The 16,346-nt window shown below is 47.1% G+C and overlaps 1 protein-coding gene and 1 pseudogene across 2 annotated transcripts in view; one reads left to right on the top strand and one right to left on the bottom strand.

Annotated features, from left to right (window-relative positions):
* The window catches only part of IFI35 (interferon induced protein 35), a 41,597-nt gene that overhangs the window by 11,682 nt on the left and 13,569 nt on the right, over nucleotides 1-16,346 (bottom strand). For both annotated transcript variants that reach the window (XM_069953088.1, XM_069953089.1), the window contains exons 4-5: nucleotides 4,036-4,194; nucleotides 208-315 (exon numbers count right to left, since the gene is read on the bottom strand). In XM_069953088.1, the coding sequence (XP_069809189.1) occupies nucleotides 208-315; nucleotides 4,036-4,194 (267 nt within the window). The remainder of the gene's footprint in view (nucleotides 1-207; nucleotides 316-4,035; nucleotides 4,195-16,346) is intronic.
* The window catches only part of LOC138772585 (catenin alpha-1 pseudogene), a 719,716-nt pseudogene continuing 710,229 nt past the window's right edge, over nucleotides 6,860-16,346 (top strand).

Raw genomic sequence — 16,346 nt, 5'->3', positions numbered from 1 at the left:
CCCAACTGGGGTGCCACAGAACCCTGGGGTTTCACTGGGACCCTCCGGCTGTCCAGGCATGATGGGAATTGTAGTTTTGCAACAGCTGGAGGGCCGAAGGTTCCCCATCCCTGCCATAGATGATAAGTATTTTACCTGGGTAACCCCGTGAATGGGCTGACCTGTAGTACCAGACACAGCCATATAATAGATGTTAAGGAAACTCACTGTCTCCAGCTTCTCTCTTTCCTTTCCTAGATAGTCAACCGTCTCCTCCATGCCTTGTTTTTTTGCCTTCAGCTGCTGGTTGTGGTTCCACCTGCTGTTAATGTCTTCCTGTAAGAGATTATATTCAGAAGTGTCCTAAGCATAGAAGTAGTTATTCTTACTCACTTTGTCTCAGCCACTTTGGAAAGCTGCAGCTACATTTTATTCGCCTATACTTCCCTCACTATTTTTCCATAACTGTGTTATCACTGGTCTTTACAGGACCGTTTGAGTGTGGTAACGTTGTTCGAAACCGAATGTTTTGCATTTGACTCCCAGCAACTGGAGAAGTTGGATGCAGCCCTAGGGAGTCCTGAAAAACATGGATACAGCCAAAGACCACATGCTGTATCCATGTTTTCCTGGCAGCTTTAGGACAGAATCAAACTTCTCCAGCCACCGGGAGTCAAATGCTGAGCATTCGGGTTCGGAAAACGTTGCCACACCCAAACAGTTCGGCAAGTCCTCTCAACACTAGTTATTGTGGATTATGTTCTACAGATCTGTAATACCTCCTCCATAGAAACTGTCAAAATTGTCCGAAAAGAGAGGGGTCATTTCTATGTAGCGGGAACACAGCGTAAAAGTTAAAGTTTTGTTGTTTTTTTTTGCAGAAATCAATAGTACAGGCAATTTTAAGAAACGTAGTAATTGGGTTTATTAGGCAAATATGCCATTATCTGCATTCAAAAAGACTTTTCCCAGGTCCCCCCCCCTCCCTCCTCTCTCATTCACTGCTGATTATCAGAAAATCTTGACCCTTTTACATCAGTTGGGCCCTGTCTGTTCTATGGAGAGGGGAGGGGGGAGGAGGGAGATTAGTGGCCAGCAGAGAGCAGAGAAAAAAGGAGACCTGTATGAAAGCCTGTATTCAGAGGTCAGAGAGGTCAGTGCTGGGTGATGTAGCTGTAAATTAACTCTTTGTTGTCCTGTTTTGGTGCCTCATCTCCCTCAACCCCTCCCCTCTTTATGGAGAACCATGAAGACAGGGGGGAGAGCTTCAAATTGCTTTTTCATGATAAAAATGCACTTTTCGGTTAATAAACCCAATTACAAAGTTTCTTAAAATCGCCTGGACTATTGATTTCTGCAAAAAAAATTATAACGACAGGTACACTTTTAAGTAAATCCATTGCACATGGTCTTTTTTCCCCACTGAATTACAATGAATTCAATGCACCCTTGTTTTTGTCCATTTTTTTTTTTTTTACAGCTGTAAAGCATCTCTCTGACTCCACCTTTTAGAGATAGCCTGTTCTTCAAGTCAGTGTCTGACTCTGATAAGAAGCCTTAGCACATGACAGGGAATGTAAGCCAACCAAGACAACTTTGCAGACTGAGAGCTCACCTGTCTGTATACAGCTGTTCTGGGGTATTACCCCTTGTCAGTACAAAGCAGGGGGCTGGATGGATACAGAGTCCTACCGTTGTGGAACTAAAGAGATCACAGAGCTGCTTTATATATCCTTATTCCAGTAGGGCATGAATGGCCTATAAGTATCCACACATTGTCATTAAATGTTATCCCCTTTGGTCTGCATCCATCCAGCACCTCTAATCTTTACTGCACCCTAAACCAGCTGCCTACAGATGGGTAGACTCTGCTTATGGAGAGTTGTCTGGCTTGGCTTACATCCTTAGTCATGTCTTATGGCAGACACTGACTTGAAGAGAAAGCTACCTCCACTAGGGGGCATCAGGGAGCTGCCCTGCATATCCTCCTTGCCACAATGTATTTCACATACTATTGTGCCTTGCTCAAAAGGGGGTGTGGCCTACTGGAAAGTGGGCGTTGTTTCTGTAAAAGGGGTGTGGTTTAAATGCGCCATTCTTTGGAGCGCTTTTTTGGTGTAAAGCTACCTAATAGGCTAGACAGTTTTTGATAATCTCATCCACTATGTGTAAATATAGACACAGCTGATATTGGAGTCATAGATGCCTCGAAAAACCACAATGACTAGTAAAAGAGTACAGGTTCATTCCAGACACAACGGTCATAGTCACTGCGTATAGTCAGTGATCACTGGTGTTCAGATGAGTCACTCTGTAGCATTCACCATTGGTAAACAGCTCTCAGACCATTCACAGTACACACCCTTATGGCCTAGGGATGTACAGCAATCTCTTATATTGCCATATGGCTGTATGACTCCACCCATTAAGATTTCTTCATAAACACTTGGCAATTGTTGTCAGTATACAATGAATTATTCTATATGGTTGTATTACAGATTCTCTTTGTTCAGATCCATAAACATATAGGGCTGTTTTTTTTATATTTTAGGCTGGATAAACTATGTGTGGTATCGCCATCCATTAAACTACTAACCTATTTGAGTTTAAACCCTGATGGTGGCTTATCACCCACAAGAACAAAGGGGTCGAGTATGTTAAAAACTAACATGTCTAATCATTCTCTTCCTCGAAAATCAGGAGGCAACCATGCACTCTAAATTATCGACTGATCCCACCAAAATCGGTGAGTTCAGCAAACTTTGATGCAATGTGTATGGGCAGTTTAAGGCTATGTTCATACAACGTACTATTTTTGACAGCCATTGCTCTCACACAATGTATTGAACAACGGACATTTTGAGTACCAGAAAACATCCATACTTCAATGCATTGTGATTTCAATGCATATCATTGCAGTATGAAAAGAACCGCCGTTGTTTTATTGGAAAGCAAAGGCTGTTCTTTTAAAAAATAATATGTTGTGTGAACACCGCCTAAGGGTACGTTCACATGTACCGTATTTGCAGCGAGATCTGCTGCGGATCTCTGCCCAGTAAACTCTATGGGCAGACATGTACATCCTGCTGCGAGTTTGCCAGCAGCCCGCCCCGTTAACCCCCCGGCCGACGGAGCCTATACATCACCTGGTCCCCGCTCCGACTTGCTTCAGGGCTCCCGGTGTCTTCACATCCCGCTCAGCCAATCAGTGTGCTGCGGCGGGGCAGCGCACTGATTGGCTGAGCGGGACATGCCGGAAACCCCAGAAGCGAGCTGGAGCGGGGACCAGGTGAAGTATACGCTCCGGCGGCCGGGGGGTTAACGGGGCGGGCTGCTGGCAAACTCGCAGCAGGATGTACATGTCTGCCCATAGAGTTTACTGGGCAGGATACCGCAGCGGATCTGGTACGTGTGAATGTACCCTAAGAGTGAGTTTTCATATAGTAACTAGAGATGAGTAAAGTTGTCATGGTGCAGCCATGATTTGTCAAAAATCAAGTGACATGCAAATACTTTTTCAATGAAAACCGCTGTGTACCTGCCAAACTATGAAGCCGTAATGAATTAAAGGGGAACTCTTGCGAATTTTTTTTTTATTTTTCAAAACAACTGGTGTCAGAAAGTTATATAGATTTATAATTTACTTCTATTTAGAAATCTCCAGTCTTCCAGTACTTATTAGCTGCCGTATGTCCTGCACGAAGTGGTAAAATCTCTATAGTCTGACACAGCACTCTCTGCTGCCACCTCTGTCCATGTCAGGAACTGGCTCATGGACATGGATCGAGGTGGCAGCAGAGAGCACTGTGTCAGACTGGAAAGAATACACCACTTCCTGCAGGACATACAGCAGCTGCTAAGTACTGAAAGACCTGAGATTTTTAAAAAGAAGTAATTTACAAATCTATATAATTTTCTGACACTAGTTGATTTGAAAGATTTTTTTTTCACCAAAGTACCCCTTTAATCTTAAAACAACTGTGTCAAAAAGCACATGCCTGCACAGTTTAGCCACCTCTCATCCTCTGCTTGTGAATTTAACCTTATTTTACTAACCTGAAACTCCTGATTTCGTTCACGCAGCAAGTCTTCGCTCTCCATCAGTTTATTCCCTTCTTTTTCTATTCTCTCTTTTAGCTTCTTAGTAAGATTATCTGCTTCCTCCCTTTTCTTACCCAGTTTTGCAGTATCTTCTATTGAGGCTTCATGTTTCTTCTAAAATGGGTTACATAAGAGTTAATGACTGGTGACCCACTGAGATTCTTATTAGGCCGAACAATTTCACACTAGCAAAGTAATGCGGCTGCAGGTCCCAGACCTGGCCGATCATGAATCCAATGGCCAGATGGTGGGGCGGGGTGAAAAGTTAGTGGGCGGTGTGAGCAGGTAGTGGGTCAGGGGTGCATGTAGTGGGTAGGGTGTGCAGGTAGTGGGCGGGGTGTGCGGGTAATGGGCGTGCCCAGATGAGAATATAAGAGGTGACTGAATGTCTGCGATTGCAGCAAATTACTTTTTTCTTGTGTTGCAAAATTCACTTGTAAACTGCACCCAAATGCACACAGCCGAGCTCAGCAATGTCTATGGGACTATGCTTACCAAACATCTGTGGTTATCTTTTTGAAAAACTTTTGATAAGTTTTGATTGGTTGGGGTCTGAGTGTTCTGACCCTTAACAAATGTTTGATAGAGCTTGGCTTCCCTGGCTTGCCGTGATATCCTTACTACAGGAGAGGGTTCCATAGACATATAATGCTGCCACTGGTGAGAGTCCGAGCACCCAGACCCCAACCAGTCAAAACAGGTCAAAGTTTTTTATAGTGACAGGGACACTTTAAAGGGATCATGACTGTACCCCAGATACTGCCCACTATGACAATGCTGACTGGTAGGAGCACACTGGGGTGACTGAAACCATTTACTGGGAACCTGGATCTTTAGCAGCTGATTTTTCATGTCCCTGTTAAAGGGTCTTCCTACATAATAAGCTGATCACCTTGCTGGGCTGGTTTTACTCATCTGCATTCAGAGCTGCAGTGCCCATGCAGGACCACCACTCACATGCAGGATCACCGCTCACATGCAGGACCACCGCTCACATGCAGGATCACCACTCACCTGCGGGATCACCGCTCACATGCAGGATCACCGCTCACATGCAGGATCACCACTCACATGCAGGACCACCACTCACATGCAGGACCACCACTCACCTGCGGGATCACCGCTCACATGCAGGACCACCACTCACATGCAGGATCACCGCTCACATGCAGGACCACCGCTCACATGCAGGATCACCACTCACCTGCGGGATCACCGCTCACATGCAGGATCACCGCTCACATGCAGGACCACCACTCACCTGTGGGATCACCGCTCACATGCAGGATCACCGCTCACATGCAGGATCACCGCTCACCTGCAGGACCACCACTCACATGCAGGATCACCGCTCACATGCAGGACCACCGCTCACATGCAGGACCACCACTCACATGCAGGACCATCACTCACATGCAGGATCACCGCTCACATGCAGGACCACCGCTCACATGCAGGATCACCGCTCACCTGCAGGACCACCGCTCACATGCAGGATCACCGCTCACATGCAGGACCACCGCTCACATGCAGGACCACCACTCACATGCAGGACCACCACTCACATACGGGACCATTGTTCACCTGCGGGATCACCACTCACATACGGGATCACCACTCACCTGCAGGACCACCACTCACATGTGGGACCACCACTCACCTGCAGGACCCCCGTTAGGGATGTTGCTCTTACAACAGGTGAGGCCTCCATTGACATAATGTATTGCCTATCCTGTGCCTAGAGGTCTCCCTGAGCAGACAGTAATCGGCTCAGAATTCAGTTACTTCCTATCACTATCTACTACAGTAGCCACCAACCAGTGGCTTTCTATGTGGCCGCAGCACTACAACTCTCAGCAAGATACGGGCATTCTGCATCCTGTAGGTTTGTAGCTTCGCAACAGCTGGAGATTCACTGTATGGAAAGTGTGCAGGTCCCTATGCCTTTAAGAGTTTACAAATACTATTAACCCTTTCCAGTCCCCTTGCGTTTTAAGACTACAAACCCCCAGCACATGCAGATGCCCCAGTATCATTGCGTTGGGACTCTCTAGTGTTATTGCTGTGAACTCTAACCTGCGGCTTTCAAACTGCTGCAAAACTATACACACCAGGGCAGTGATCCCCAGGCATGATGGTTGTTGTAGTAGCTGGAGGGGGCAAAGTTGACAAGTCCCTTTAATTGTTTGCCAGCACTATGACCCCTCCCAGTGGATATTGTCTTTGGGGCTCTTGGACTACAAACCCCAGCATGTCAGTCTGTGAGAAGGACTCTTAAAGGGACAGAGACATGCACACTGCTAGAACAGCATCTCCCATCCTGTGTCTCTTAAGAAGGGGTTAATAGTACTTCTATGCTCTTAAAGAGACAGGCAGCTAATAGAGCTGTGGCTGCCCAGGCCTGCTGGGAGTTATAGTTCTGCGGAGGCAAGTATGAGTTATATGAGTTGTATGTACTATTAACCCCTTATTGTGGTTCTCTCTCTAGGGAACTAGGACTACAAGCCCCAGCATGTCCAGCTACTTTAGGATACATGCTGGGAGATGTAGTCTTGCAGCATCAGGAGAGATCAGTGTTGAATACAGTGTAGAAGAGGCTAGTTTCCAAGTACTGTGGGATGTAGGACTACAAGCCCCAGCATGCCTAGCGGCTCTCTCCAGTATGATCCTGCACTCCCCCTCCCAGGGTTTGGACCCGCCCGGGGAGTAGCGCATGACGTCACGGCGGCCTGGGTGAGGGAATGTATGGAGGGGGGTGGAGAGGTGAGCCGGAAGTTCCCGGCCCTTATTCCCTGGGATCGGGAACAATACTCATCAGTCAGGGAGGAGCCTCCCCTCCCCCCGTAGTTTTCATCCATTAGTTTCACCTGCTCCCGATCAGTCATCCCCAGCCGCCCGGCCCGCACACACTGACACAGAGCGGCGCAGCCATGAGCCTGAGCGCGGCCGACATCAACTTCAAATGGGACCCGAAGTCCCTGGAGATCCGCACGCTGGCCGTGGAGCGGCTGCTGGAGCCGCTGGTCACTCAGGTCACCACCCTGGTGAACACCAGCAGCAAGGGCCCGTCCGCCAAGAAGAAGGGCCGCTCCAAGAAAGCCAAGGTGCTGGCCGCCTCCGTGGAGCAGGCGACGCAGAACTTCCTGGAGAGCGGGGAGAAGATCGCCCGGGAGAGCCAGTTCCTGCGGGACGAGCTGGTGGCGGCGGTGGAGGATGTCCGCAGCCAGGGGGAGCTCATGAGATCGGCCTCCGGGGACTTCGCTGACGACCCCTGCTCCTCGGTGAAGAGGGGCAACGTGGTCCGGGCCGCCCGCACCCTGCTCTCCGCCGTCACCCGGCTGCTCATCCTGGCGGACATGGCCGATGTCTACAAACTGCTGGTGCAGCTGAAGCTGGTGGAGGAGGGCATCCTGAGGCTGAGGAACGCGGGCACCGAGCAGGACCTGGGCATCCACTACAAAGCCCTGAAGGCCGAGGTGGACAAGCTGCAAGCCATGACCGCCAAGCGCCAGCAGGAGCTGAAGGATGGCGGGCACCGAGACCAGATGGCAGCCGCCAGGGGCATCCTGCAGAAGAACCTGCCCATCCTGTACAGTGCCACCCAGGCTTGCCTCCAGCACCCCGACGTAGCCGCCTACAGAGCCAACCGAGACCTGGTCTACAAACAGCTCCAGCAAGCCGTGAGCGGCATCTCCAACGCTGCCCAAGCCACCACCTCCGATGAGCCCCCTGCCCAGCACGGTGGTGAGCTGGCCATCGCCTTAAATAACTTCGATAAACAGATCATCATGGACCCCCAGGGTTTCAGCGAGGAGCGTTTCCGGCCATCCCTGGAGGAACGTCTGGAGAGCATCATCAGCGGTGCCGCCCTGATGGCAGATTCTGCTTGTACCCGTGATGACCGCCGCGAGCGAATCGTGGCCGAATGTAACTCTGTGAGGCAAGCCCTGCAGGATCTGCTGACGGAGTACATGGGCAACACCGGGCGTAGAGAAAGGAGCGACACCCTCAACCTCGCCATAGACCGGATGACCAAAAAGACCAGAGATCTGCGCAGGCAGCTGCGGAAAGCGGTGATGGATCACGTTTCTGACTCGTTCCTGGAAACCAATGTGCCCCTTCTGGTCTTGATCGAGGCCGCCAAGAACGGCAACGAGAAAGAAGTCAAAGAGTACGCCCAGGTTTTCCGTGAGCACGCGACCAAGCTGATTGAAGTCGCCAACCTGGCGTGCTCTATATCCAACAATGAAGATGGGGTGAAAATTGTCCGCATGTCTGCCAACCAGTTGGAAGCGCTTTGCCCTCAGGTCATTAATGCGGCCCTGGCATTGGCGGCCAAACCCCACAGTAAAGTAGCCATGGACAATATGGACATTTTCAAGGAACAGTGGGAGAAGCAAGTGTGTATCTTGACTGATGCCGTGGATGACATCACTTCCATCGATGACTTTTTGGCAGTGTCTGAGAACCACATATTAGAAGATGTCAACAAGTGCGTCATTGCCCTCCAGGAAAGGGATGTTGATGGACTTGATCGTACAGCCGGCGCAATCCGTGGTCGGGCAGCAAGAGTCATCCATGTTGTAACTGCTGAAATGGAGAACTACGAGGCTGGCATCTACACTGAGAAGGTGGTAGAAGCCACCAAACTATTGTCAGACATTGTCATGCCACGGTTTGCTGAGCAAGTAGAAGCTGCCGCCAGTGCCCTTACTGGGGACTCCAACCAGCCAGTAGATGAGAATGAATTTATTGATGCCTCCAGGCTGGTATACGATGGCATCCGTGACATCCGCAAAGCCGTGCTCATGATAAGAACCCCCGAAGAACTGGATGACTCTGACTTTGAGACTGAAGACTTTGATGTGAGGAGCCGTACCAGCATCCAGACCGAAGATGACCAGCGCATCGACGGGCAGAGCGCCCGAGCTATCATGGCTCAACTTCCACAGGAGCAAAAAGCTAAAATTGCTGAACAGGTGGCAAGCTTCCAGGAAGAAAAGAGCAAGCTGGATGCCGAAGTGTCCAAATGGGATGACAACGGCAATGACATCATCGTCCTGGCCAAGCAGATGTGCATGATCATGATGGAGATGACTGACTTCACTAGGGGTAAAGGACCCCTTAAAAACGCTTCAGATGTCATTGGGGCGGCCAAGAAAATTGCAGAGGCCGGCTCCCGAATGGATAAACTGGGGCGAACCATCGCTGACCACTGCCCCGACTCTGCCTGCAAACAGGACCTCTTAGCCTATCTCCAACGCATTGCCTTATACTGCCACCAGTTAAATATTTGCAGCAAGGTCAAAGCCGAGGTCCAGAATCTTGGCGGTGAGCTGGTGGTCTCCGGAGCTGACAGCGCCATGTCCCTCATACAAGCGGCAAAAAATCTGATGAACGCCGTGGTGCAAACCGTAAAGGCGTCCTACGTGGCCTCCACCAAGTATCAGAAGTCTCAGGGCATGGCTTCTTTGAACCTTCCTGCCGTGTCTTGGAAAATGAAGGCTCCTGAGAAGAAGCCCCTTGTCAAGAGAGAGAAGCACGACGAGACCCAAACTAAGATCAAGCGGGCGTCTCAGAAGAAGCATGTCAACCCGGTACAGGCTCTCAGTGAGTTTAAAGCCATGGAGAGCATCTAAAGAGACCATTATGGATGCCCCTCTATTCATTCCCACTGCCCCTATCATCAGACTGGTAATTCTATTCATTGCCCCAATTTTAGTCCCCATTTTCCATATGGTGGTTGTGGCCACTAATGGAAATATTTAAAGGGACAGTCCATCTAAAATACCTCATGGATTCCCTTGTCTTGATTCGGGGCTTTATATATCCGAGCTCCACCCTACGACCACTAGTAACCTTTATGCATCCCCCCTAAAGTAAGTGCAACTATTGGATTCAAGATTATTAAAACTTCTGTATCCCAATGACTTGTATATGGCACTAAGCCTAGATTTCCAGAATGGCCCTATAACCTAGATTATCCCTTTAATTACAGTGTCATTATAACCTATAAACTTTTACTGGTTACCTACGCACCGTACAGGCGGCCATATTGCTAACTGCGCCAGTATTCAGGCTGTGGATTCGTCTGGCTGGATATTGGCTCAGGGCATTGGCTTCTGTATATGGGCGAGTGCCCTTTAAATGCTATTACAGCTATCCTGGGGTATATACTGCCTATTCTATTTTAATGACCTATTTATCCTGTTGGCACATGGTATATGTATAGCTTTTTAATTTATTAGTTTTTCTTCTAAAACACTAATGTTTTAGGGCTGTTTGCACCCTTCTCGTTGAAGTGTAACTCCATTTCCCAGCATGCCTGTGTAGCTTTTAGTGATCAGGGCATGCTGGGAGTTGTAGTTCAACATCAGCTGAAGGGTGACGGGTTGGAGATTGACTACAGTAGGTGTCATAAGGCTTTGTTCACGTTACTTTTTAAGTCTGTCCGGCAAGTGTAGCCGCCCCTTAAGACTTCAATAGGGAGGTGTGGTTATTCTGGGACTTGTAGTTGGCTCTGCAATAAGGGTCCATGTAGTTTACTAGCATCATGGAGTGTATATATAATAACCTACAGTCTGGCCAAGTTTCTGGCGTTCACTGCACAACTCTTGCTTTCTCTATAGCAATCCATATAATCTATGCATTGACCCCCATACTGTGACCATGTATATTATCACACATTATTCAGGTTAGCGGTACGATGCATCAATGGCTTCCTGCTCTGATCTATAATAGCCTTATAATACTATAGTGTCCCGCGGGAAGCTCACAGTGCATGAGTCTGGGCCGGCGCTTACGAGGCTGTTACTATAAGGGCTATTGCACAAGAAAATACGTTTATTTTTTAATATTCTTTGTTCACCAAAGGAGTTTTTTTGAAGTGGTTTATCATTTATATGCTTTCTTAGTGTTTGTTTGGGTGTACCGTCACTATGGAGGCAGCCATCTTGTGTGCACATGAGGGGGTTTGTTGAGTACAGGGATGGGGAACCCTTGGCCCTCCAGCTGTTGCAAAACTACAATTCCCATCATGCCTGGACAGCCAAAGCTTTAGCTTTGGCTGCCCAGGCATGATGGTAATTGTAGTTTTGCAACAGCTGGAGGGCCAAAGTTTCCCCATGGAGGCTCCAGCCTCATACTTTAGTGCTGTTACGTTCTCCACAGTGTGGGCTACAAAATGGCTCCCCTATAAAGTGAATGGGGGAGGTTTATGAAACGTTGTTGCCCATAGCAACCAGTCACAGCACAGCCTTTTGAGAAACGGAAGCTGCAATGTGATTGGTTGCTAAGAACAACATAGGTCTGGCTTCATTTGTCTGATAAGACTTTGTTGCCCATAGCAACCAGTCACGGCTTGGCTGTCCTTTCTTAAACTGCTGCAAAAATAAAAGCGAGCATGTTGCCCATAGCAACCAGTCAGAACTCAGCTTTAATTTTACCAAAGCAATAGGAAAAATAAAAGCTAAGCCATGACTGGTTGCTATGGGCAACAAAGTATTAGACAGATTTGACAACCATCTGTCGTTCATAGCAACCAATCACGCTGCAGCTTTCGTTTCTCAAGCTTTGCTGTGATTGGTTGCTATGGGCAACGGCAATTTTACTGTAAGACCTATTGATAATTCTCCTCTAAGTGTGTTCACTGTCTCCTCACCACACCATTACTTTCTTAAAGAGGGTAACAGTGGGGGTTGCCCTCGGCTCTAGGTTTTGCTTTGTAGATGGCTGGGGTCGCCCCTTTACCTAGATGTTTGTTTGAGGGATATTTGGGGTTTCACATGCTACATATATCTGCATTGAAAGGATTGTCTAAGATTAGGAAAAAACATGGCTGCTTTTTTCCATAAACAGTGCCACTCCTGTCCTCAGGTTGAGAGTGGTATTGCAGCTCAACCAGCATACCAGACACAACCATAAACAGGTTTGATTCTGTTTTGGGGAAGCAGCAGCCATGTTTTTCTGATTCTGAACAGCCCCTTTAAGGGGGGGTTCCTGTGTATCAGTACTACAAGCAGACATGGCCTCCTGTTAGATACTTCATGCATTGGCACCTTCTTAGGAATCATCAGTGTTACATTTTCTATGAAGGTTCCTGTACGTAACCTATCGAAAGGACACCATGTCACATGGGCAGAACCAATCAGTAATATGCAACCCCTTTAAATTTTCTTGTCACACTTTGGTTAGGCATTCAGAAACATTAATAAGTCACAGGAGGTGTCGGAATACTGTATGTAAAAGAAAGCTGTGGATACAGGTACTGGGTAGTGTTGAGTAGAGGCCAAACTATTTGGGTACATTCTCCGAACTCTCTGCATTTGAATACCGGCGGCTGCAGAGGTTGGATACAGCCCTAGGGAGTCCTGCAATATACGGACTACAGAAATAGGCTGCATCTATGTATTCAAGGACTCCCTTGGGCTGTAGCCAACATCTGCAGGCACAGGGAACTAAATGCCGAGCGTTTGGGTACGTTCTCAGAATCCAAACAGTTCGGCCTCTCTACTCAACACTAGTACTAAGCCTTGTGTATAGATAGTAGGCCATGACCACCAATCAGTTTAGGTTTAATTGCAGATTACAAAAATGAAGCCGTGACCTGATTGGTTTCTATGGCCATCCTTAAGTTCTATGCACGAGGCCTACTGTGTTGCAACAAGCAGAATTTAGTGCAACCCCCTTCCCCCCCATTCCATTATATACATGTAGAGGTGACAGCACTGACGTTCTGCAGTCATTGTGCACAGTATCGGGAGTCCCCGGTTCAGCTGCCAGAGCTCAGCCGTTCACCTTTTCGTCTATTTATTTGCCTTCTCTTTACATTTCACCACATGGAGTGTTTTACACTGTTTGCTTTACAGTTGCTCTTTGTGTTACTTTTATAACTTAAGTGCTTTGTAGGGTTTTTAAAGTTGCTTGTTTTACTGTAACATTCAGGAGACTTTGTTTGTACCTTAACAATAAAATTTTGATTTTAATTAGAAATAAAGTGTGAGTTTTTTGTTTTGGGAAAATGCAAAATGTGGTTATAAAAAAAAAGGCATATATATATATAATATATATATATATAAAAATATTTGCTAAAAGTTTTGACCAGTTGAGGTCTGGGACCTATCTTGTAGATTTCTATGGTAGCTAATTTTCTGGGATTTTATTGTTCTTTTGTGTGTTTTTTTTTATCATTTTTATTTAATTTAAAGGGAACCTGTCGCTTCATCACCTTTTTTCGAATCATCAGAGCAGTCCCCTGTGACTTTCCTCTGCCCGGCCAGATTTGATAGATCTCCCCCTTGTAGGGGTGGTAAGAACTAAAGATGATCGAACAGGGCCGAGGTTCAGGTTCGTACAAACCCGAACTATTGGCATTTGATTCCGCTGCCTTCCCGTTCCGTGGGGAAGGTGGAGACCGCCCGAGTACTGCCTGGAAAACTGATACAGCCTCCACCTTCCCCATGGAACGGGAAGGCAGCGGGAGTCAAATTCCCATGGTTCGGGGTCGTATGAACCTAAACCTCTACCCTGTTGATCATCTCTAGTAAGAAGCTGTTGGGGACCACCATGATAATGTGTGATGACAGGTTCCCATTAATATGGTTTGTGGAGGCAGGAAGCAAAGTTTAATAGAAACCAGACATTCATGTATGATGCTGTGGCTTGGGGCCCTATTGTATGGAGCAATAATGACAATGATCAGCCAAAAGCTCTGTTCACACAGAGAAAAACTGGTGGACATGTCCATTCTTCAGCACAGAGTGTGGAGACGCGCAAGCCTCCCCTAGTCTGCCATTATGACAGGGAGGCTGTCGGGATTCCGCAGCGGAGAATTCTGCCAGTTTTGCTCTGTGTGAACAATTGTTCACTTGTTGGCTGATCGTCATCGTTTGAAAATCACTACCACGCATTGATCTGTGTAATAGGTGATGTGTGGCCAACTGAGTATTAAAGGGTATAGCAAATAAAGTTAAATGTTTTATGCTTACCTCTCCACACACCCCCCGGAGTCCTCCTGCCTGTCTCACTGAACGCAGCTGCCACTTTTGAAGTCATCTCTACAGTGACAGCCTGCTCAGCCAATGACTGGCATTGTCCTGTCTTGGTCAGTGGTTGGCTAAGAGGGTGGTCGCTACTGAGACAAGTGTGGCGGCAGCTGCTGTCAATGGGGGATGCAGAGACTGCAGAAGCACACCGATCTTTATATCAAGTAGGAGCTGCATGGACATCGCTAACAATGTCCATGTAACCCCGCAGGCATTATCAAGCAGTGTAATAGGCTCGACAATCTAGCAGACTGGCGCTTTCTTACATTGAACATCTAATGCGACCCTTATTGGTGCTCGTCTGACGCTTCAGACTACCAGGGTACTTTTCTGGTGGTCTCTATTGATGCTGATCGGAGACAGATCAGTGATGTTTATCAAAGTACTAGTAAAGACAACCAACAGTTCTTGTGGATGCGGCTGCCCCCACTAACATAGGGTCAGATGTTATTTTTAAACAAACAAGAATTTGAAGAATCCCATTAACACAGTGCCACCAAAGAATGCATGCCCTATCCCTCATTGGGCTCCTACTGGGCATTTATATTGCGTTTCAAACAGGCACTTTTTTTTTCTTTCTTATGATTGGTGATTGGGAGACATGAGTTCATCAATCAAGGCATGATTTAAAAAAAAAAAAAAAAAAAAAAAAAGGCAGAGGGTGAACAGATCTTCTTTATTACCTCTCTACCCCCTATCTGCTGGAAGTGGGCTGGAGGGGGTCAGGGGGCCCTTGATCCCTTGTCCATCAGGAATACAGACAGTTGAACACTGGTCCCAGTATTCACATTTGGATATTTTAAAAGCTGGGACAGCCCATCCCAATTGAGGAGTCTGCTTTTCTACATGTATTGAAATTGTGCAAGAACTGATGAAGTGAAAAACTTCACACAACACCCAACGTGCATTCATGTAGCTAAATAGTCCCAAACCCCTTTAAGAGTACCTGATAAAGACTATATGCTGTCTCCTATATAGACAATAGTACATTGTAGGAGAATATATCTATTTAAAGGAGAAGTTTAGTGAATTTTTTATTTTTTTTTAAGTATTGTATTGCCCCCAAAAGTTAAACAAATCCCCAATATATACTTATTACGGGAAATGCTTATAAAGTGCTTTTTTCCCTGCACTTACTACTGCATCAAGGCTTCACTTCCTGGATAACATGGTGATGTCACTTCCTGGATAAAATGGTGATGTCACTTCCTGGATAAAATGGTGATGTCACGACCCGACTCCCAAAGCTGTGTGGGCTGTGGCTGCTGGAGAGGAGGATGGCAGGGGGACACTGAGGGACACAGGGCACTGGAGGGACACTGAGCATCCCCCTGCCATCATCCTCTCCAGCAGCCAGCCCGCACAGCTCTGGGAGTCGGGTCGTGACATCACCATGTTATCCAGGAAGTGACATCACCATGTTATCCAGGAAGTGACATCACAATGTTATCCAGGAAGTGAAGCCTTGATGCAGTAGTAAGTACAGGGAAAAAAGCACTTTATAAGCATTTCCCGTAATAAGTGTATATTGGGGAATTGTTTAACTTTTGGGGGCAATACAATACTTTAATAAAAAATTTTGCTGGACTTCTCCTTTAAAGGCAGAGGATAGTTTATGGAACCTTTCCTGAAGAAAATTTACAGTAATAGCGAAGCGCTTCGATATCTCTTCAATCTGCCTATCAGCCTGCTGCCTTTTTACTCAGTGCTGCTCCTCCCTGGGTGCCTGGAAAAGCTGGATCCAGGACTTGGAAACTTCTCCCAGTTTCCCAGAGTCATTGCGATTCACTATTAATTTAAATTTGTTTATTTCTACAGACAATCAGGTGACGTTATCTGTCTTCTGTCTATACGGCACTTTCTGTATTTGGTGTACTGTTCCCTATCGGCAGTGCTTGAAAGAAGAATGCCAGCAATGCGTCATATCTGGGAATGCTGGAACATGCTCGATATGATAAATGTTCTGTGGAAAACATGATACTGAAGGTTCAGCCAAACGGAAAGGGTAAGAGGCTTCCAGGAATCTTCTCATTCCCCATAAGGCCCCGGGCAGGAGATGGTATCGGCTGTGTTTACAGGTTAGGACAATAGGCCCAGGATGGGGGTGGGAGTCAGCTCAATGCATTGTATGTGGATCTCGGCCTCCACAATCATACAGGATGTAAAACACTCATGCCTTATCACGATTATCCTTAACCTTAAATCGTTCACCATATTACACAG

This window comes from Dendropsophus ebraccatus, chromosome 14, assembly GCF_027789765.1.
Source record: "Dendropsophus ebraccatus isolate aDenEbr1 chromosome 14, aDenEbr1.pat, whole genome shotgun sequence".
NCBI lineage: Eukaryota > Metazoa > Chordata > Amphibia > Anura > Hylidae > Dendropsophus > Dendropsophus ebraccatus.
Note: the sequence above shows the minus strand (reverse complement) of the source record. Positions and strands in the feature narration are given on the sequence as shown.